The 23,464-nt window shown below is 54.0% G+C and overlaps 1 protein-coding gene across 4 annotated transcripts in view; it reads left to right on the top strand.

Moving 5' to 3' along the window:
• Positions 1-23,464, top strand: part of WHRN (whirlin) — a 104,257-nt gene that overhangs the window by 66,341 nt on the left and 14,452 nt on the right. For 3 of the 4 annotated variants that reach the window (XM_034793890.1, XM_034793887.1, XM_034793888.1), the window contains exons 6-8: positions 7,662-7,874; positions 9,515-9,721; positions 12,960-12,992. In XM_034793890.1, the coding sequence (XP_034649781.1) occupies positions 7,662-7,874; positions 9,515-9,721; positions 12,960-12,992 (453 nt within the window). The remainder of the gene's footprint in view (positions 1-7,661; positions 7,875-9,514; positions 9,722-12,959; positions 12,993-23,464) is intronic. The other variant, XM_034793889.1, reaches the window with a different exon arrangement.

The following is a 23,464-nucleotide window of genomic DNA, read 5'->3' as shown; positions in this document are numbered from 1 at the left end:
CAGCAGTCATGCAAGCTAAGGTGTAATGATCATCAGATCACATGCTCCAGGCCATAAACTGATTGCTTAAGGGTCTCGGGGTGTAATTCTTCCCTTCCCTCTAGGATGTCCCCTCTGCCTACTCCCTTGTAGCAAGGATGCACCTGTTGATTCCCGGTTGGTCACGCAGCCTGACACAATTACCCGGGGCATTGTGTGCTGGGGCAGGAATTTCATCTTCCTCCAGCAGCATCAAGTATTGGTCACCTTGGAGGTAGGCTATGGGAATGGATGGACCAACTGACTGATCCCAGATGGTAAATTCTATAGTCCCAAGGAGGACAAAATCATGATACGGAGCACTTTTGTGGCACTTTGATGGAAAGTGATATAGATCTCAGAGTACTTTAATAAGTCAGGCACAGCGAGGTCCTACCGTCCCAGGCAGTGCTTAGCTCTGTGTCCTGTCCAGTGGCTCTGCTCTAAAACGGGAAGAGATGGCTTGGAAATAAGAAAGTTGCAGGAAAGAAGAAGGGACCTTAAGAGCCAAACATGTTTTCACCCGCTCTGATAGACAACCCAGATGTTGCTCTTCAAGAGCACGCAGATGTTTCCTGATTCATCAGTGGTGTCTGACCCTTCTCTAGGAGAGAGGGAAGAGGTTGATCCCCTTCCATCATGAGAACTGGCGGCTGCCGTCCCTTCCACCAGCCACCTTCTGTGGTCAGGGTCATAGAATCATAGAAGATTAGGGTTGGAAGAGACCTCAGGAGGTCATCTAGTCCAACCCCCTGCTCAAAGCAGGTCAATCCCAACTAAATCATCCCAGCCAGGGCTTTGTCAAGCTGGGCCTTAACAACCTCTAAAGATGGAGACACCACCTCCCTAGGTAACCCATTCCAGTGTTTCACCACCCTCCTCGTGAAATAATGTTTCCTAATATCCAACCTAGACCTCCCCCATTAGACCCTCTTGCCCATACACTGGTGCAAGTGCTGCAGACACATGGGGAGTGACTGGTATCGGGACTCCAGTGAGGATAGGGATGCTCTGAGTTTCCATCAGGCAAGGCAATCCAGTTGATTGCCAGATGGGTGAAAAGGTGAGGAGGTGGGGAAGCCTGGCCAAAGCCCTGGTCCAGGGGAGGGCTCTGCTACTTTGGGAGTTGCCCATCTCTGGATCTCCCATATCATTCATATGCATCAAAGAAGAGACATTCAAAGAGACAAAAGCGAGAAGGATGGAGCGAAACTCTTGCAAAGGCGAGAGGGAGCTTCACGTTCCACACTCTTCGGGTCTCCCTGGGGACGTGTCAATTCAGGGGAGAGTCATAAAGGACCACAGCTGAACCCAAGAGTGAATTTGCCAGGCCCTGGGATAGGGCTGGCAGCTGCAGATATCTCTGCATCGCATGGTTTTGTGAGTGAGACGACCCGGGCTGCTGGGCAATGGGATAACTCGCTGGCGGTGCTTCTGTTCATTGCGCTGTGGAAATTAGACTCTCAGGATGGAGTAGCAGAGACAGAGGGGTTCTGCTCCCCCCCCATCCCATAACTCCAGTTTGTTACACTGATAGTGCCCTTTCTTGGGGGTGGGGGAAGAGGATGACGGATGGGTTTGGATTTCTCTTGCCACACTTACAGCACCCGTGACCAACCGGGAATAAACAGGTGCATCCTCGCTACAAGGGAGTAGGCAGAGGGGACATCCTAGAGACTAATCTCAGCCATCTCCATCCCAGCTGATCCTGAAGCATTATCACAACCCTTCCTCCGTCTCCAGCCATTCGGGGCTGGGACAGTGTGTACCACTGGTCTGGGTCCCAGTGGGGGCAGATGGGTGACCAAGTCTGCAAGCCTTGGAGCTCCAGAGGGCTGGTACACACTAGCACAGCCAGGCCAGCCCAGAGCTAGCAGCCACACCCCGTCACCTGCGTGCCCACCCCCAGCCATCCAGGGGCCCTGTCTCTGGGCATGGGGCAGGAGGTGGGAGTGGTGGCAGGGAGCTATGTTCTCTTTCCCCTTCAACAGTTCTAACAATAGCCCTGTCCTTGGCTTATCCTCGCTTGCTGGAAGCCTGTGGGCACAGGTGAAGGTCAGCGACCTCCTGAGCTTATGGGGCTACTTGGCAACCATCAGACTCAGTCCAGGGCCCTGTAAAACCTGGCAGGCCCAAGCTGCTCAAGGCTGTGGGTGGAAAGAGAGTCTCGTCTGTCATGAGGGTGTCTGATGTTGCAGGCCTGACACGCCGCGTGCGCCCATGTGCTGTGCTCGACTGCACTCCGAGGCTGCTCACGCAGCAGTGCAAGGAGACTGGAGGCAGAAGGGAGGTCGGCAAAGCTCTGCCTGGTGCAGGCGTGCTCCCTCCTGCATTTCGCTCTGGTTCTTTTATTGTCTCTGTCTCTCTGCCGGCTGCTGCCGTACTGATACACTGCGCAGCCCTGGGCACGGGAGAGAACAGCCATAGGGAGCAGCCCTTTGACCCATCCCATGGCTTGAAAACCCACCGCCCCCACCCTGTTCAGCTCGTCCGGAGTCGTCCTCCACCCCAGCAAGATGAGATGGGACTCAGCTGTAATGACTACAAACGAAATTCTTTGTATCGAGGTTGTTGGCCCGGGGTTCTCTCTCGCTCCTAGGCTGGTTCATCAAACCCGGTGCTGTCCCAGGTCACCAAAGCCCTGGAGCGCCCCAGGGGTGAGAGCAGTCCCATTCTTTCACCTGCCTGCCAGCTCCCCTTCGGGTTGAGACGACACAACTGCTGCGACACTATATCAGTGCTCAGAGGAGGGGCATGGGAACGGATTATCTTAACGTGCTGATGAGTTGGAAGGTCTGTTTTGCAGCAGGGTGTGAAGAACGGAACGCCGCCTCCCACGAATGATCATTGCGGGGGCTACATTTAAATGACTCTCACCCACCAAAGTCACCCCGGCAAGTCCCTAGAGAGCGGAGTTGCTCTTCAATCTGAGTCTGCCCAAGACAGCTTTGCATTCAACCGGGGCACAGAGCTGCAGTGGTGGTAGGTGAGTTCCCTCCTGCAAGCGAGTGGCGGGGTGCTGCCGGCCCTCCCAGGGCTGTTCCCCATGGCAGCTTTACTGAGCTGCACCCCAGAGGTGGAGCAAAATCGAAGCCGCATCCGCAGGAGAGAGATCCGGGAACCCAGAAGTGGCGCTGTGCCTGGGAGGAGAAGCTGGGGGTGGGGGGGGTAATTATGAACTCAGAGTGCAGGGAAAACAGCGGGGTCAGACTGTAATTAATGAGTTCTAATAGATCACACTCTTCTTAATGAGAATAATTACACACTGAGAAAAGGACAGCGCAGAACCGGTATTGGTGTCTTCCCAGCAGTGCCCTGTCACTGCCAGCTGCGAAGTCTGAAACATCCTGGGCACCAGCATAATCTTCTACCTGGCTAGGCCTGTGCCGGACCCGCTGTTACGTTCGCACACCCAGGGCCTTTCCAACGCCCAGAGCCAGGCCTCTGAGACCGGGGAGCTCCCCACCCCAGCACCGCATGCCACGACGCAGCCAGGAATCCGGCGACGGGGATTTGCCGCCTTGCCGAGATTATCGGCATCTCTCTGTGTGTGCAGCGTCCTCCTTTGAAATGGAAAGGTGTTGGGAAGTTTCACAGGTGGCGTGCGCTGATAACAGATGTACCCTCCTTATTTAGCAAAACAGCCTGCGAGGTTTTCACTGCTTCCCCGGCTTGCCCGTGTCTCGTTCGCTTGGCTTTTGTTTCTTTACACCGATTTGCATCCTTGATGTAGGCAGGCTGAACAACAGCCCCCTGGTCTGCTCAGGGAACGCATCAGGTTAGAAATCGCTCCAAACGAAACAGCCCTTTACATCTCCCTGGCACTCAGCTGGGAGCGGCTGGCTGCCTTCTGTACTCGCTCTTCAGTCTGGGTTCTGCTCTGAGCTTGCATCTGTGGGGGCGGGCGGGCGGGAACTGGGGTTGATCTTCCTTTGTCCCTTTACCTAGAAGGAAGCCTGGCACTCGCCCACCCAGGGAGCAATACAAGCTGCTGTTAAAATGTTAAATCAGTAGCGATTGAAGGGATAACTTCCTGGCTAGCTGAAGGAGGCAGGGCAAACACTTGGTTTCGCCAGCTGCTGTGCAGTAATTTTTTAGCTCTATAGCTACAGGTTTAGATAGTCACACTTTAATCTGGGGACTACTTGCTTGGCAGAAACCTAGGGCTACTGCCGTTTTGGTCCACATCACCCACTTGTTGGCAGAGGCAGTGTGGTCCAGTGGTTAGAGCAATGACCTGAGACTCCGGACTCCTAGGTTCTATTCCTGCTTATGGGTGAGTCCAGGGTCAGATTAAGGGAGGAGGAGTGAGGATTCCTGAGTTCTGTTTGTACCTATCCACCTTTCTCTGTACTCACATGTAGCGTGACAGTCATGGTGGCCTCTAAGCCACACTGATTTTTGCACTGAATGACCTCTCCTCACTTCGCTGCAGTGACCTCTTCTGACCCACCAGGTCACCCAGCTCACATGCAGTACCGCTAGCAGCTCTCCCTTGATCTTAGCTGCTCACTTGTTCAATTCTCCTCTCCTGAGTCCTGTTCTTCAATGTCTTCCCTTGCTTCTTTCTTCCACATTCATCTCCTAGCAGAGTCCCTGTAGAAGGGCATGGCTCCAGAGGGCCAACGGGTGGTGTGTTTAGGCCAGGTCCTGGCAGGAGGGGTGTGGCTGACATCCCAGGGATGATCAGAGATGGTTGTGAGTGCGATGGAGCTGGTGTCGGGGAGTCACAGCTGAGGAGGGAGCAGTCCTGCTTCCCTGTGCCTCAGTTTGTCCATCTGAATACAGTTTGCTCACCTCCAGGGCGGGAGATCTTCAGCTGGGATGCATCCTACGCCACAGAGGTGTCCATTGCTTTTAGAAACATAAGGTTAGCTCTACCAGATGGTAAAGATCTTTCCTTGCTGTATCCCCTGCCATCCAAATGGAGCCAATGCACTTCCTACACTTTCCTATAAAGGAGTCACTTAGCCCAGCACTGAAGGGCAGCCACCTCTGCCGTGAAACACGGCAGCTGCTTAACAGTGCCCAGCATCAGAACAGAAGGGAGGTACATCCTAACCAATTCCAATGCCAGGAGGTCAGGTTGGCTGAATGACCCAGGTTGGAATCTGGCCAGGACGGCTGGCTGTGGACTGTGAATAGTGCCGGGAGGTCTTTCATGACTGCGAGCGGTCAAGATCTCAATCTTACCCCTCAACCTAGAGTGACACATCTCGGCCCAGAGCCCTGGGCACCATGGAGGGGGACTGGATCATTGCCAACTCTGAAGGAAAGCAGATTGCCAAATGCCTACAAAAATGAGAGACAAGGTGGGTGTAATAATATTTCTTATTGGACCAGCTTTTGTTGGTGAGGGACCAGCTTCCGAGTTTACACAGAGCACTAATGAGCAGCTCTTACCTGATAGCTACCCACACCCCCCCCTTTCCGAGCTATCCATCTGATTTCAGTCAAGAGACACCTTGCAATTACAGTCGATGGTTTAGCGAACAGTAGGCATTTCTGTAGCTTGCTGTTGAGATGAACAATGTGCAGGACATCGATACGTTCTCTTTAAATACCAGGCTTTAGTCCCATGGAAGAATGTGAAGTGGGACCAGAGGAAAAGGTTAATATTAAAACCCTGGTTTCAGAGTAGCAGCCTGGCTTCTGCAGCCACTTCACCGTAAAGCCGATAATGAAGCTCTTGTTTCAGGGCTGAGAATTAATCTGGGCTGGGTTGTGTTCTCGTGATGCTTTATAAAGAGGACGGCTCTGTTGGAAGCATGTAATGGGTGTGGAGCATCTCAGCGAGGAAGATTGGATGGCTCAGGGGGATTGGTCGTGGGCTACGAAGCTCCCTCCCCTTTAAGAGGCCAGGTCAACTCCAGCCTAGTAATAACAAAGGCCGACGTTTTTTATAAGCGGCCGCTGATGCTGGTTGTTGTCCCGTGTGGGTGCCCAGCCCTGAGCACGTGGGTGCTGTTTGCCAAGCAGGCTGAGTGCCCAGAGCCCATGGGAACTGCAGATGCTCAGCGCCACTGGAGAGCCAGAGCTGGACACCCAAAAGGAGAGGCTGATTTTGAAAATGGGGGTGTTGTCAGACCTCACCTCCAGAGCGCCTCCCTGGGACTGGGTGTGGTGTTGCAGGGCTTTTTTCAGTCTAGCACCCCCTGCAGTCCTTCCGATGCCACGACGGTCTGTCATTATACATGACCTGTGGCCAGGGCACTGCTCAGTCTGTTCCCCTTCTGGGGTTAACAGAAAAGTGCCGGATAGGACCCCCCAGTCTACTGGCTTTTGAGCTTGGGCCCCTCAACCTCCATCTGGGGCCCAGGATGTTTGGCCTCTTCTCTTTCTGATGCCCACACCTTCGCTCTTGGCCTGGGGAAGGGTAGGGGAACCCAGGCCCGCCCTCTGTTCTGGGTTCCAGCCCTGTTTAGGCAGCCAAGGACTGTTCCCTTCAGTCCCTCTGCCATTCTCCCGGGGCTGTGCCTCCCTTTTCCAAGCCTGTCAACATCTTTCCCCAGCTCTCTGAATTCTACCATCCCTGCCTGGAATCTAGGACTTCTTTCCATTTCTTCTTTGGCAGCTGTGGCGGTGCCTCTTAGGAGCTGCTCCCAGCCCTTCTTGCAGCAGCTGGCCTGGGAAGAGTCACTCCTCTGCCTCTTGCCTGGGACTGGTCAGCCCTACTGTCCTGGAGGCAGGAGCTCCCCCTCAGCCCTGTCTCTGGAGGTAGGGTTCTTTCCCAGGCCTCTCAGCCTTAGGTCCATTGGTTGTGCCCTGCTTTAGGCAGGGTTCCCTCCCCAGGCCTTCAGGAGCTGGGATTGTGAATGAAGTGAACGGCAAGGCTTTTGTCAGCTCCCTTCAGCAGAACTCCCACTCCTCCTCCCGCCAGCGCCTGCCCTTTGTGAGGAGCCGACGGCCTCTTTGCTGCTCCCCTTCTCCCAGTCAGCTGGGGGAGAGGGGCCACTTGCCCTGCTGTCTCTGCAAGGTTTCAGGCCTTTAGAGGTACCGTGTCCAGATTCCTTCCCCAAGCACCATTCGCTCCCAGGACCCTTAGGTCTAGATGTATCTCCTGGACCCTTGTGCACCCTTAATGCCAGCTGGTGGGGTGGGCTGACCACCAGGCGCTGCTGCGCTCAGTGGCGGACTCCCCCGTTACAGGAGGCCTTAGTCAATACCACCTGGTGGCCGGCGGGAAATGAGCTTGCGCTCTCCATTCAGCGTCCGCCTCACAAAAACCACCAGCGGGAGCCTGAGCCGGGCGGCCGAGTAGCAAACAGACCAGAAGGCCTCACTCCCCTCTCAACCCAGACCTGGTCCCTCCCGGCTTGGGCTGAGGGGCGGCAACTCTGGGCTGGGGAGAAGATGGCTCTGCCGCTGTCCATATTGCACCTGTTCTGAAGATAAGAGGCCTTCAGCCTATAGGCCGTCCGCCAATCAGGCAACCAGGCACCTTTCTCCAGCTCTCAGTTCAGGTCAGCCTTGACAGAAGTGTTAGCTGGCCAGGAATGGCTGAGCAGAGGCCCTGGGTGGGGGGATGTAACCTTTAACATGGCGCTACGGTCGACCCCTGTCTACTGTTGCTGCTGCATTTCTGAAGCCAGTTTCTCAGCCCCAGCCCCAGGATAAACCCTTCCCCATGTGTTCTCTTTCAGCCTGTGTTTTACAGGGGCCTGGCTGGCTCCCAGGTGACGCTGAGCAGCCTGGTGAACCAGACCCGCGTCATACTAGAGGAGCAAGCTCGCCACCTTCTGAACGAACAGGAGCGGGCGACCATGGCCTACTACCTGGACGAGTACAAGGAGACCAACATCTCCGTTGACTCCCTCGTGATGGCGCTCTTCGAGCTACTCAACACGCACGCCAAGGTAAAGGCAGAGCTACCCCCAGCTCCAGGGAAGCGCGGCTCACCCACAGCAGAGCGAATGGAACCGCGCATAGCGGCTGAAGTCAGCCCGGCTCCAGCGACACCACAGCCATTAGTAAACGGGGCGGTTTTGTAAGCCAACTAATTCCCCAAGCCAAAGTTGCAGCAGAGATACCGTATGATCCGCTGGGAGGGGATTGGACTGAGAGCCAGGAAACTGGGGGCCTGTTCCTAGCCTTGCCACTGATGTGCTGCGTGACCTTGGGCAAGTCACTGCCCCTCTCTGGGCCTTTATTTCCCCTCCCACCCATTGTCTGTTTAAATTGTAAGCTTTTTGTCTCTCTGTGTCTGGGCAGCACCTAACACAATGGGACCCTGATCTGAAGCCTCTAGGTGCTGCTACAACACAACTAATGACTGATTATGGGTGCAGGGAGTGGCTGAAACAAGGGGCCGTGATGGCAGCCGGTTACAGCCTGAACCACCTCTCCAGAATGCCCTGGTGCACAAACTCTGTGCCAGGGTGTGAGGAGCTTAGAGTCGCTCCAGCCATATGGCTGGAGATAGCTGGGATCCCCGTGACACACAGCGGCAGAGCCCCTGTGCGATCTGGCCAGGCACAGTTCTTTGCGCTCACTCTCAGCTGGGAGGGAACCCTGGAGCCAACAGAGGGCAGGAGCCTGGACTCGGCCCCTCTAAGCCCAGGCAAGTCCAGCAAACAGGCTGGAGCGTGTCTCTGGAGGAGGGCAATGGGGCATCCGTTCCCACAGCCACCAGGTGGACAATGAAATCACCCAGGGCTATATGGGGGGCAGAGCAAAGGGGCGAGAAAGTGGGAGGGGCACATCCTGAAAGACACGGTTCCCTGGGAATGGGGTGGTCACTGACTGCCCTGACACCCCCCCCCCCCCCCACTCCTTTAACGAACTAGTGCCAGATGGATGTGGGCTGCTGCGGGCAACACAAAGCCTCCACCCCACTGGACTCAGGTAACAGGGCGGCCAGCCTTTGTCCCCCATTGTGATAGCAGAGTAGGAGGTGCCGCATGCCCGTCCCACTCCCGCTGCGGTTAAACAATGGGCCGGTCTCGTTCTAAAGCCGCGGAGCGCTGTGGATAAGAAACGGGACAGAAGCTCACTCTGCTTTTGCCGATTGCATAATGAGACCAGGCTCCCGGCCACAAGGGGAGTAAATGGAGTTGGCTGCCGGAGGAAGGAACAGTGCAAAGCAAATGGTTGTCCAATTTACTGGGGTTTCTCTGTGCGGCTGTGAAATGCGCCCGCTGTGCTGAGAGCGGAGAGCATTGTTCTGAAGGGGGCTGTGGGCTCAGCTGGGTTTGATACAGATGCAGTTAGTAAATGCAGCATTTGCACATGCACCTCTGGGCATTTCTACATGCACGATGGTCATCAGCTTGCATCATTGCTGGCTGGAGCACACGTAGTCGTTTTGGGAGCGTGCAAACCTGAAAATACTGCGGGGTCCGCTTAGGAGGCCTGGCTGCAAAGGTGGTGGCTGCTGTTAGGGTTTCCAACACTTGGCACTAAGGGGTTAAAAAAAGGCATGGCCTCATGGTGCAGCGAACGGCCAGCTGTCCCATGCGCTGTCTCCATGTTGGCCGTTCCCTCCCCCCACATCCAGTTCTCGCTGCTATCTGAGGTGAGGGGCGTGATAGCCCCCCAGGACCTCGATCGCTTCAATAACCTGGTTCTGAAGCGGGAGATCGAGTCCATGAAGGCCCGGCAGCCCTCGGTGCCCAGTGCGGACTCCTACTCCATGACGTCCTACAGCGACACCGGCTCCTCCACTAGCAGCCACTTCACCTCCACCACGGTCAGCTCGGCTCGGGTAAGTGCGCTCAGCTTTCCTGCCATTCCCAGTCAGCCTCCCAAACCATCCTGCTTCTCCTTGAAGCCCTACCCCCTCCCTCCCATCCCGTGAAGTCCTCCTGTAAAAACCCCATTTCCCCCGCCCCCCAGCCCTCCGCAAACCTGCTCCCCCTCAGCTCTCCAAAATGCTCTCCAAGCTCACCCGCTCTCTCCCACCTTCCGCGCTCACACGGTGCAGGAGCTCCCCTCTGGCAGCGGGTTGCAGGCATCATGGAGACATCACACGAGTCTCTATGCGGAGGTGGCGCTGAGGTGGTGCCTGCGGGGGAGGAGAATGGCATTGCCGGCTTAGCTCTAAAAGTGCTGCCCATTCACTGCCCCCACCGCTCTGAAGCTAAGATCAACGTGATCAAACCAAACATGCTTCAGGGCACAAGCAGATTGCCACAGGCATCCAGGAAGAATCGGCCTTCCAACCCCCTGGCCCGTCCCCTCCTCCATCTCCACAGCATGGCAGAATCAGCCGAGTGAATTGTTTGAGAGAAGAGGAAATCTCTCCCTCTGAAGCAAGAGATACTGGGCCACTGTCGATGGCAAGGTGCCAGCTTTGATTGGCCAGTGATCGGCTCTCGTTGGGCAAACCCTGTAACCCTGAACAACAGAGGCATAGCTATAATCCTAGAGAATATCCTGGTTTGCTTCAAAAGGCTCCGTGACAGCACTTCTACCCCCGATGCCATATGCATGGCTTCAGTAACAGGTGGGGGATGAAGCATCAGACTCGTGCCTCGAGATCTCCCCTGACCTGTGTATAAGTGGTATTGGTGAACCCCATCCAGGCAGCCAGGGCAAACGGAGAGACCCTTGAAGCACATGGAAAATGCATGTGGACACCCCATAAGCAATTCAGTAGTCACATAGAATATCAGGGTTGGAAGGGACCTCAGGAGGTCATCTAGTTCAACCCCCTGCTCAAAGCAGGACCAATCCTCAGGTAGATTTTTGCCCCAGATCCCTAAATGGCCCCCTCAAGGATTGAACTCACAACCCTGGGTTTAGCAGGCCAATACTCAAACCACTGAGCTATTTCACCCCATGAGCTCTGGTGGGAATGGGAGCAGGAGGGGGCAGAGCTCCGCTGTGCTAGAGACCAGTGCATTGAATCACCCTCTGGACTCCACCCTCCTGCCACTATGGGCCTAAGGGAACCGAACAAGCGGGAGGATGAGGCACCTGCTTTCCTCTAGGGAGGGTCTGGTTGTAAGTCCTTAGGGCCCTCGGGGTGGTGTCCAGGATCTGTGAGGAGATGTCAGCTGTAGGTCATGCGGGACCTTGGAGATGACATACCCGGTCTTTGGGAAAGGGCCATTTTCAGGGTCCCGGGGACCGCAGAGGTGATGAACCTGGTGGAGCGCTGCTTAAAGGTCCTGAGAGAGCTTGGAGATAAGGCCCTTTGTCTTGGAGAGAGAAGGGCTGAGCTGATCCACTTCAACAGGTCCCTAAGGACACCCACGCCCCTCTCTCACTCACTGGCTGAAGTCAGTGGGGAGTGCCAGCAGAGTCTGACCAACACTGAGCCCGCTTGAAAATCCCGCCCTATATCACCGCCCTCCCTTTCTCATTGACCAGGCCTGGGCTCCAACTGCCTTTCTAGCTGTCCCTTTAAACAAGTCCCCCTCTTCCCCGTGCCCCCATAAACACACATGCTGCCTATCACCCCCTTCCCCCCTCGGCAGGGTTGGTGGAAATCGCGCCATCTGCATTCCCTGCCAGTCCTCTTCTTCCCGGCGCAGAAGTGACTCCTTTGCAATGTCTCGGGGCCGTCGCTGCGTGCACCGTCTAATTAAGTTATCATAATCACCTCTAAGCGTGCAGCGGCGCGGCCACAAAATTAATTTCCCGGCCGTAAATTGCCTTTCATCATAAACGCATTAGCTGCCTTGGAAATTAAAACCTCCCTGAAAGGACCAGACGACAGTGGCTGCTGCCAGATAAGCGCAGCGAGGGGGGCAGTAGGAAAACAGGCCAAGCTCTGTTCTAATGGGAGACCCTGCAGCCAACAGGGGAGAAGCAGAGGGGCCTTTCTTGGGGATGAGGCAGCCCGTCTGAGCTCTGAGCGTAAGTTTCATGGCACTGGGCATGGTTTTTTCAGCCTTTAATGGGAGTCCCATAGTTAATACCTCCTGCACCACCTGGAGTGGATTAAAGCAACACGCTGGATCGAGCCAAACAAGGAAACTCCAGAGTCACTCTGGGGCATAGGGGTAGGGTGACCAGAGAGCAAGTGTGAAAATTCGGGACAGGGAGTGGGGGGTAATAGGCACCTATATAAGACAAAGACCCAAATATCGAGACTGTCCCTATAAAATCAGGACATCTGGTCACCCTACATAGGGGGTTGCCATCAAAATATCTCCAGAGATAGGAGGGCAGGAGAGGGTGCTGGCAAATAACAATCCTCGACGAGGAGTGGTGTTAGCTCTTTGAAGTCAAACGACTACCAGGGGGATAGGGAAGGCTGGGAAAATATTGGGTGACCCCTTCAGATCCCAAAGGGGCAGATCGATGCATTCCTGTCTTCATCCACCACGCTCTGGCTGTCCTCTGCAGCAACCGACTGATCCCTGCTTCTGGGTACACAGGCTAGAGCTTCAGAATGCGGGAGCCAGGGTGAGCAACCCCCTCGCAAATTACACCCTGTTCGGGGCACATGGGGCCAGACCCCAGAGGAATCAGTGGGATTGCCTGGGGGTGTAAATCAGCCCCAGGTTTGCCCCAGGATCTGTAGGGAAAACAGGGCATGCAAAACGACCACTCCTCAGACAATCCTTGCTCTTCCTTTCCACCCGTGAGACTTGCAGCCTCAGACTAGTGCACCCACAGCAACCAGTGTGGCCAGATCAGCCTTCCCCGCCCCTAACCCCCCGATCCTTTGCTTTAACTCTGCCCAGTAATGCCGAAGGAGGAGATGACAGAGGGTGAACTCAAGGGGGCCTGTTATTTCTGTGCAAACCAAGAAAGAGCCCACGCAGTCCACCGATGCTAGTTATTTGGCCCCATCTCCCTGCGCTTCTCTCTGAACGGAGCGATTGCTGCCTTTATTTGAATGCATGGGAGAGAACCCAATGCATGTGCCATGGGATGGCGAGCTTGGGGGTGGGGGGAGAGGGAGTTGTGCAGTGTTTGGTTTGTTTGTTCTGCTTCCTCCCTAACATTTTGTTTTTCCCTTTTATGTCTGTTTGAATCTGTTCCCCCAGGAGCGGCTCTTGTGGCTCATAGACCTGATGGAGGTAGGGTCCTTTCGATGGGGTGGGGAGTTGCGTGCTGTGGTTTCCATAGTGAAAGGGATGGGGGAGGGGGAGCATAATCCAATTGTTTGCTGCCATAGGCTGATGCCTCTCGGTGCTCTAACCATGTGAACAGCTGCAGCCCCGTTTGGTGTTTGCTTTCGCTTCCGTTGCCTCTGCCAACACTCAGCTTTTCCTTAGCATCTCCCTCTCTGCCACTAGTGTTGGGGCAGCGATGTTTGGAGCTCCAGTGTAGACAAGGCACTGACGTCTTTACCGCCATGCCCCCTGACCCACTTCGGACCACGTCAAAATGTGGGCGCCCTGTCTACACAAAAGCTCCCCGTGCACTTGATGGCGCAACAGTAGGAGATTGGAAGGGCAAGCGCAGCGCCAGTCTCCTGGTCTGATCTGATCTATCCCCGATTGTCCTTTCTACCTACTGTCTCATTCCAGCTTGTCTCATGATACCTTTGTACCTGCTCCTTCCATCACGGCACCACATCTGTCAGCTGCTCTGTGTAATCAGACAGCCTGTGCCCTGGCTGGGGGCGCGGTCACATTGGCCATCTAAGGCAGGTGAGAATAGGCAGAGGATGGCTTTCTCCTGAAGGTCTTAGGTCCACATTGTCTTGGATTCAAGTGCCATAAAGAGCAATGCATAATAGCATGGGTTCTTAACCTAGGGGGCACGACCACTCTCCTTTTTTGGTATGGCTAGATGGGCGAGGTCTCAAAATGTTTGGGGGCGGGGCTCCTGAAACCGTACCATGGGCTCTAGGACAGAACTGGGTGAGAAGCCCGGCACTCTCATGTACTGCAATTCTAATCCATCCGCAGAACATCTGCCAGGCACACAGAGCCCCAAAAGGCTGCCACCAGGGCTGAATCAGACACGACAGCAAGCTGAATGACGGGGTGCAGGTGTGTAAAAACACTGGTCCAAACTCATCCCCAGTGCAGCTCTCCTGACCTGCCCGGGAATCACGCAGGGGCTGAGTCGGACCCCGCTGTACGGTGAATGATTGAAAGTTCTCATTGGTGAGGCTGAGCGCATCCAGTAACGGATCTTTAAAAGCCCCTTCTATCCGGCAGGGAGGGATCTCGAGGTTATTGGATGGAATTCACCCTGCAGGGCAGGTGGAATCTTAAAGCACCTGGACTGTAGCTGGTGTAGTAATTGGTTTCAGTGGAACTGCGCCTGCATTTGGATGGCTTGAAGTTGGTCCAGGTGGAGATAAATTCAGACCTGTCTGATGAAATGAGCTTCGAGTGAGTAGTGGGCTAATAAGAACCACCTCACTGGACGGTTCTGCTTCAAGCTCCTTTACTAACCCCTGAATTCGCTCGCCATGAACTCGGGTCCGTGTCTCCATTGGTGCAGATGGGCGTAGTGACCCTTGCCTTGGATGTGAGCTGGGGGGGCATCTCTAGGGAAAGAGGAGCAACTTCATAAATGCCTCGTGCTGTGCACTACCCCTCCCCATCTAATGACCCCTGCTCTCTGGGAAGTCCCTTAGATGGTCAGAGGGCTCCCATGACGAGGGGATAGCGCAGTGTTTGGTGAAAGGTGCTGTTCAGGCTGGGAATTTAGCACCATGAAGGTTAGATGGAGTGGTTTGGGTTCTGTTAGCCAATGTATATATGTTAGGTGTAGTATACAGCACGTTAATAGGCAGTATGCACATGGTATTTATATAATATATTTTATATATATATGGGTGTTGGGAAGTTATGTTAATTGAATGTATTATGCGCTTCCCACGATTCTCTTCACCCATGTCAGGTATCCCACAACACTTTGCAAAGCTTGAAGGCAGCTTTGGAATTAAAAAATAGGAAACTTGTCAAGGCAAAGATGCATGAACACTTCGTACCAAGTACAGCCGGAGCGTACTTTTGTTATGGCTCATCAACGCTTGGAATGTAGCCGTCAAAATGAGATCTGGAAAATATATGGCGGTACCAAGGACACGCTGGCACAAACTAGTGGGGCAAACTTATATTTGAAGTGATGTGTAAAGAGTTTTGTAACTTGTAACATCACACTATCAGTTCTACTAGCTGAAATGTCTAGCTTTGGCGCACACCTTCGGTGGGAAGTGAACTTGCTCCTGGAAGGAGGGCATGCATATCTCCTTTTCGTATTTGTCTTTAGACAATACATTTGGCTACGTTTGGTTATTTGGTCTCTTGGACATTTTTACAAATGAACCACAAGGGTAGTTAGATGATTGGTTACCCCTTTTAATCCCCTTCTCCGTGGGGTCCCTGAGAGATTCTGGGCTGAAGGGGGCACAGTGTTAGTACCATGGCCTCCCATATTCCACACACCTTGAGTCCCAAGTGAGGGTCTGGTTGCTATTGTGGTGAATTGAGAAGCAGTCCAACGGATCCTGTGTGTCAAAGCGGACCTGGTGACACCAGCCTTCCTCGCCCCTGGGAAGGGGATGACACCACGTCACGCTTAGCCTCATTCAAGGCGGCAGCACCCGGAGCCTGGCACTCCGGAGATCTAGGCCTTGTTCCTGTCTCTATCACTGTTTTGCTGTGTGACCTTTGCTAGGGAATACATCCATGAGGCAGACCATGGTGGTCTTGACTGCTTGCAGTCATTAACTCTCCCCGGGGTGCTTGTAAGACCAGGGACAGGTCCTGGCCAAAGTCTAACTTGGAATCCCCCATTCCCTGTTTTAATGGGATCTCTGTTATCTCCTGTGCTAAAATGACATTGATGTGTAGTGTAGCTCAGAGGTGTTAAACTACTGTCAAGCTACACACCAGAAATGGTCGCCTTTCAGCAGAGGGTGAAGTGATCCCTGTTGTATAGCAATATATGTCAGTAAAGTGCAGTGGGACTAGAGAATATAAAATACATCTCCATATAAATAGTTATTTTATTATAACCCTGTGTCCGTGCCTGTGTTGTTAGTACTGCTGGTAGGAAAAACTTTGACAAACTTTGTTTTGTCAAAATTGAAATGTTCTGTGGACACCGTCTGATTTGACGAAGTTCCAACAGAAACCAGGTTTCCACTGGTTTCCTGCCATCTTGCCTACCCAGCTCAGCGACAGTCCGCCTGTGGGCTGCCAGGGAACTGAGAGCCTGGTATCCCCGGAGTGGGTGAGTCAGTGGCAGCCCACCGGGCACACTGCCCCAACACTGAGACTTTATGCCCTTTCATGGCGAATTTTGAATTTTATTCTAAATCTGACTCAAACCAGATTTCAAATACCAAAATCCTCCTCGAAACAGAAGGACCTTTCTCTGCCCGGCTCCGGTCGTTAGCAATAACTGGAAAAAAGGAGGTGCTCATTTTTAACAGTGCGTTTAATTAACCATTGCAACCGATGGCCAAGGAATGTGGTAGATTCTCCATCACTTGGAGTTTTTACAGCAAGACGGGGTATATTTCTAAAAGATTACACCCTAGCTCCACTACAGATTGGGCTCAGTATAGAAATCAGTGGGTGAAACGCTCTGGCCTGTGCTCTGCAGGGGTCAGACTGGATGATCACCAAGGCCCCTTCTGCCCTTAGGATCCATGAATAACATACATTAGAGGGAGGAGAAATTGACTGTTGATAGGAGCAGAGCTGTTTCTAAACGCTTGTTTTTCGAAGCTGTGGCATGAGGCTTCAGTGGCCTTTTTAAAGCGAGAGCCAATAAAACGTGATCTTAAAATAGAGTGAGCGCCTAAAGGCACATTTTTGCTGAAAAGCCATTACCTTTTACAGCCAGAAGCAATTTCTATTTTGCCCAGAAATATTAGGCGTAAGGGAAATCCAGTCCTCTTTTAGGGCCGCTCAGCAAAAAATGGAACGATATTTATATCTCCACGCAGACGGACCGAAAACAGCCGGGGTCAGCAGCATTGTTGGCAAGGCCTGAGCAAAGAGAGGGCCGGCAGGCTGCCTTGGCATGGCCAGAGACAGGCAGCCCGCCAGCCCTTTCCCTGAAAGGCCCATTGCCACAGCAGAACATTTCGGAGGCATCTCCCAGCTGAGATCCAGAACAGGAACAGCCCCATCGAAATGGAGTTGGGGTGGAATGGGTGTAAAACCACAGGAGGCCTGTAGTCTCCGTCAGAGTAAACCGGCGGGGTGCATCCTCATGGGTAGGGCCCTACCAAATTCACGGTCATGAAAAACACGTCACCGACCGTGAAATCTGGTCTTTTGTGTCATTTTACCCTGTACTGTACAGATTCCACAGGGGAGACCAGCATTTCTCAAACTGGGGATACCGACTCAAAAGGGAGTTGCGGGGGGGAGTGTCGCCAGGTGATTGTAGGGGGGTGGCGGTGTTGCCACCCTTAGTTGTGCGGTGCCATCAGCACTGCGGTGCCATCAGAGCGGCAGCTGTTAGCCAGGTGCCCAGCTCTGAAGGCAGCACCGCACCAGCGGCAGCACAGAAGTAAGGGTGACAATACCATACCATGCCACCCTTATTTCCGCGCTGCTGCCTTCAGCGCTGGGCAGCCAGAGAGTGGTGACTGCTGGCTGAGGGCCCAGGGCTGAAGGCAGCAGTGCAGAAGTAAGGGTGGCAATACCACACCACACCCTCCTTTCCTCTGCGCTGCTGCTGGCGGTGGCGCTGCCTTCAGAGCTGGGCTCCCGGCCAGCAGCCGCCGCTCTCCAGCTGCCCAGCTCTGAAGGCAGCACCGCCATCCTTACTTCAGGGCGGCTGCTTGTGACAATACCACAACCCCCCCTACAGTAACCACGCAACTCCTCCCCAGCCCTCTTTTGGGTCAGGACCCCTACAGTTACAACTCCGTGAAAGTTCAGATTTAAATAGCTGAAATCTGGTTAGATTGTCAGGCTCAACGGGTAGTGATCAATGGCTCCATGTCTAGTTGGCAGCCGGTATCAAGCGGAGTGCCCCAAGGGTCGGTCCTGGGGCTGGTTTTGTTCAACATCTTCATTAATGATCTGGAGGATGGCGTGGACTGCACCCTCAGCAAGTTTGCAGATGACACTAAACTGGGAGGAGTGGTAGATACACTAGAGGGTAGGGATAGGATACAGAGGGACCTAGACAAATTAGAGAATTGGGTCAAAAGAAATCTGATGAGGTTCAACAAGGACAAGTGCAGAATCCTGCACTTAGGACGGAAGAATCCCGTGCACTGCTACAGACTAGGGACCGAATGGCTAGGCAGCAGTTCTGCAGAAAAGGACCTAGGGGTTACAGTGAACGAGAAGCTGGATATGAGTCGACAGTGTGTCCTTGTTGCCAAGAAGGCTAATGGCATTTTGGGCTGTATAAGTAGGGGCATTGCCAGCAGATTGAAGGATGTGATCATTCCCCTCTATTTGGCATTGGTGAGACCTCATCTGGAGTATTGTGTCCAGTTTGGGCCCCACATTACAAGAAGGATGTGGAAAAATTGGAAAGAGTCCAGCGGAGGGCAACAAAAATGATGAGGGGGCTGGAGCACGTGATTTATGAGGAGAGGCTGAGGGAACTGGGATTGTTTAGTCTGCAGAAGAGAAGAATGAGGGGGGATTTGATAGCTGCTTTCAACTACCTGAAAGGGGGTTCCAAAGAGGATAGATCTAGACTGTTCTCAGTGGTAGCAGATGACAGAACAAGGAGCAGTGGTCACAAGTTGCAGTGGGGGAAGTTTAGGTTGGATATTAGGAAAAACTTTTTCACTAGGAGGGTGGTGAAGCACTGGAATGGGTTACCTAGGGAGGTGGTGGAATCTCCTTCCTTAGAAGTTTTTAAGGTCAGGCTTGACAAAGCCCTGGCTGGGATGATTTAGTTGGGGATTGGTCCTGCTTTGAGCAGGGGGTTGGACTAGATACCTCCTGAGGTCCCTTCCAACCCTGCTATTCTATGATTCTAAATCATGAAATGTACAATTTTTAAAATCCTATGGCCGTGACATTGACCAAAATGGACCATTAATTTGGTAGGACCCTGCTTATGGGTTAGCATAAAGATCTGCTGCAGTGTGACCCTTGAGAAATCCTCCCGTCCTGCAGGAAGGGAAGGAACTCGGTGCTGTTCACCCTGCAGGGGAAGAGGACGCAGTCACCAGAAAGTCCAGGTCCTGCTGATAATCCAGGCTGAGCGAGCTGCACCTGGGTCTAGGCCTGGTTGTTACTGGCAGAGTTTCTCCAGGGTTCCCTGATCAGTGCGGGCAGCGTTTTTTGTTTATTTCCCCTGAGAACCAGGCTAGCCAAATTGTGCTACAGAGACATCCCCTCCCTCCCTCCCAATCTCCTCACCAAGCATGTTAGCTCTGAGGCAGATAGCCTGGCTGGAGTAGAACTGCACCCGGATCAGGCAGGGAAAGCAGCAGTCATGCGGCATACAGGAGAGCTTTGCAATGTGCTTCCATCAAACCAGAGTGCAAACTCCCCTACCCCTGTCATGATGAAACTGAGACCCCACTTTGGACCAGGTCTTTGGGAAAGGCTCTAGATATCCTGGTGATGGCCATGGTGTAAGAACCAGAATAGACTACTGGGAGCGGGAGCTGGCAGGCCGTCCGTACCCACACATGCCTGGCGGGGAGGAGCAGACTTTACTCTCTTGGTAAATACTTTCTCTCTTCAGTCCGCCTTCCCTGGAAGCTTTTTTAGCTCAATGGTGTTAAAGGTGGGTCTCGATTCCTGTCTCCTAAGCTTCCCTATTTATAAGGCCCTGGAGCCTTAATATTTCACCCATCCTGCCAGGGGAAGATCTTTTGAACAGGAACTCAGTGGACTTCACCCTGCAGGACGTCAGGTGCTGGGGGTCTAGCATGTGCATTTTGGAAGCTCTCCGAGCTGCATGTGGCTGGTGCACTGTTAACATCCTGGCTCAGGTGGCAGCCTGAAAGCTTGGAGCTCCTGTCTCTGGCACACCAGGCAGGCAATTGAAAATCTGGCCAGGGAGGGGTTACAGACCCAGCTGCCTATCCCCAACAGCGACATGTGAAGGGGACTGGAAATGCCGGTGGCTTCCTGTGTGGTTATTGACAAGCCCTTTGGTGGGATTATAGGCTTAGGGGCAGCAGCTGGAGATCAGATAAAGGAGGAGATGGTGATATTTAGGTGGCTCTCTCCTTCGAGGGGGTACGGCGCTGGGGTAAGACGGTGCAGCTCCCTGTGGGTGCTTAGCCCAATTCTATGTCCCCCTCTGTTGGATTGCATGGGTGGAAGGGGGCGGTGGGGGGCTGACTGAAGTTCACACTCCCTAAAATTGTCTCATCTTGAAATCACTGCCCCCCCCCCTCCATTGACACCCACTGGCCCACCTTAACCCTGCATGCCATCAGCCCTTCCTGAAATTCCTGCCCCACGGCTAGCCTGGCTGGGACTGAGGATGAATCATCCCCTATCCATTGCTGGGGCTATCTGTCCCCAAAGCCTAATCCCACTGAAACCCGTCCTTCTTGCCAAATAACCCTTGGCCCAATCCTGGGCTAGCTGGGAATGAGAACTCCTTGCCCTGAGACAAAGGCTTTCTGCTTTCTAATCCTGCAGGCCTCTCAGACCGAGGGATGGGCTCCCACGCTACCACTTTCCCCATTGCTCTCAAACCATGTCCATTCACACCCTTGTTCTCCCCCGTCCCCGATTCCCTGTCCTAAAGCTGCACAGAGGAAAAGCACTTTCTTCACACGTTTTCCTGGCCGCGGGTGCTTTTCATTGCCTCCTGGGCCTGTTTTGGATGTGAGCCATGTAACGGGTGGAAGGCCTTGGGGCGAGCGCTCTCCAGCCGGTGGGGAAATGCACACGCACCACAGATTCAAACTAACCAATTGTTTATCCAACAATAGACAACATTAAACCATTAAACCCAGACAGGACCCTGCCCATTCCAGCACAAATGAACCAACAGCCTCATTAGCGCGAGGGAAAGGAAGTATGCTGTAGCCGCAGCAGCCTCTCTAGATCAGTGGTTTCTGCTGATGGAAACTGCCTGATTGTTGACTTAATTGCGGAAGGCGAGATCAGTCTAACTAGAAGAGGTTTCAGTGGCATTTTGCTAATCCAACAGGAGCAGTATCTTATTCTTGCTACATGCCCCTGCCAGGAGAATAAACTGGTTCCCTTGGGACTACAAATGACATTTGATTTGCTTGTTAACTAGCCTCCCTCTGGGCTACACACTTTACCTGGTTGGGGAATTGTCCTTGAGCGCGAGTGTGAATCCTGGTGCAAATGCTGCTCCCTTGTTATATGGATCCCATTGTGCTTATATGCTGGGCACGTGGATCCTAGCCCCAGTGCCCCCCGCGCACTCCCCCAGTAGACAGATCCCATTGCACTCGTGGCCTGTGGCTAGTGCCCAGGAGTTCTCTGTGCTCAGTGGCTGGGAAGAAGAGGCTCCAGTTGACCGGGTTCCCTCCAGACTATAGTGTGTTGGAGAACATGATTGGCTCGTGGGATCAAGAGGTGTTATAACCACACTGCAGAGCCATGCGCTCTCCTGGGCGTCAGTTCCACCTCCGGTGGAGCGAGGCTGCAGGGCTTGGATACTGCAGTGCTGGGTGCTTTTGAAACCCAGGAGTTTCACCCCACAGGAGCTCTTTCCACCATTGCCCTCCCTCGGGTTTCCTGCGGGAGGAAGCCAATTTAAACCCTGCAAGCAGCAGCTACTCTGCAATTGCAACCCACGCACCTCCTGGGTGTGGTGTTCTGTCCCATCTAGTGGCACCAAGACCACTTAGAGAGAGATTAATGAGCCTGATCTACAGGCTTAGCTAAGGGCCACGTGGCTTTTAGCTCATGCAGTAGAGGCTCATGCATTTAGCTCCAGAGGTCCCCGGTTCGATCCCACCCGCCGACGACTGGGCTCTGTTGGTGTTACACAAGCAGGACTTGCTGTGGGTTGATTCTGGGTTTACCTGCCAGCATTTGGAGTCTGTGTCGTCCCCTAGTACATGTGGGGGTATAGTCCCACTATGCCACTCCACTCTGATGCTGTGGAGGACTTGCCACCGTCCACCTGGGCCCTCGGCCGGGCTTTACGCTGGCCTAAAACCAGGGTGAATCTGATCGTTGGCCTTTTAACCCAATTCTGTCCCCTCCACACAGACAAAATCAAGGCAGGCTCTGCTACTGGGCCCTAGCACACTACTATGGCCAGGGGGACACAGCGGCCTGCCTTCTCTCTCCTTCCCTGCCCCCACACACAGTGAGAATGACACCCCGGCGTCCTGGTGCCCGCATTCATGCTCCCAGCCTATCAGCACCGGGGGCCCCACCCAGCAGGGGCCACACGTGTTACAATTCACACTCCCAAGCATGGAGTGTAGTAGAACTCTCACGCTCCAGGGCACTTATGCCTGGATTCACACTCAGGGCCTGCAGAGACTGACAAGGGTAAGTTGTGCCCCTTACCCCTGCTGTGCCAGGGGTAAGTTACCTAGACCATCCCTGACAGGTGCTTTGAAATCCTAGCAGGTGCTTAGTGCCTGGAGTCACACTCCCAACAGGGAGCTGCTCTAATCAGCAGCGCCATGGTGGCAGGAAAGTGATGGCTCTGGCCTTGGGACAGGGGTCACAGCCCATCTGAGGCAAACTCCACCCCCACCCCCCCCGGGCTCCCGCTGTGTGTTGGAGTCAGATTGGAGCCCAGGACTCCTGCCCTCCCCTCTGCTGGCCCAACTGGGCCTGTGCCAGCCCCATTGGCATGCGGAGAGCTGCCTCAGCCCAGCCGATCTGCACAATCCCTCCGTGCACGGACATGACATTTCCCTGAATTCATTAGCCAGGCGCTCGCAGCTCCGAGCCTCTCTCCTCCGGCTGTCGTTACCCATCTCCCCCCTGTCCCTGATTGACAGCCCCGCCCTGCCGAGAGACTAACGAACTAATTGAATTCTCTTGCTGATTTCTCAGGCTCTGCTGATGGCGTTGACAAATTCCAGGCTGTATTTTGACAGTTGATAATTAATTTTGGCTATAATTATAAGGGGGGGGGGGAAACCCACCCAACATCTGGCACGCATTTGCATCGGAGACTGTCTGGTCTGATTTCGTGTCAGGGAGGTGTGCGCGCGCGATGGAGGGGAGCATCTTGATTTAACCCTTTCATTGCCCCCAAAGAGTGGAAGATCCCCCAAGGAAGTGAAAATATGATTGGCTCAAACCACCAGCTTGGCTCAGCTGATCAAGGGGAGCGAGCCAAAGGCGCTGGGCTGCCGGGGCACGTGGGCTCCTGAAGAAGCATTTTGCTAGGGGGAAAGCGTGGGGAGAAGGAAGTGAAATGGAAGGGAATGTGGAAAGGGAAGCGGGTGATCTCTTTGCAGCGATGCTGCAATTCCTGACGGAAAGTGAGGCCTGGGCCTGGAGCGAGGCCCAGATACAGCGAGGGAGATCCGCACACACCACCTCGCAGTCACTGCACACTCAGGGGCAGTCCGGTCTGCGGCTGTGCCCACGGCGGGGGCTGGGCTCTGCACACCCCGAATGCAGACACATCTCTCCAGCGCTAAGCTGACCTGGAGCAGGGTTTGCCCTACTCACCAGGA

This window comes from Trachemys scripta, chromosome 17, assembly GCF_013100865.1.
Source record: "Trachemys scripta elegans isolate TJP31775 chromosome 17, CAS_Tse_1.0, whole genome shotgun sequence".
Taxonomy (NCBI): domain Eukaryota; kingdom Metazoa; phylum Chordata; order Testudines; family Emydidae; genus Trachemys; species Trachemys scripta.
The sequence above is the reverse complement of the archived record's forward strand: the minus strand, read 5'-3'. Positions and strand labels throughout refer to the sequence as shown.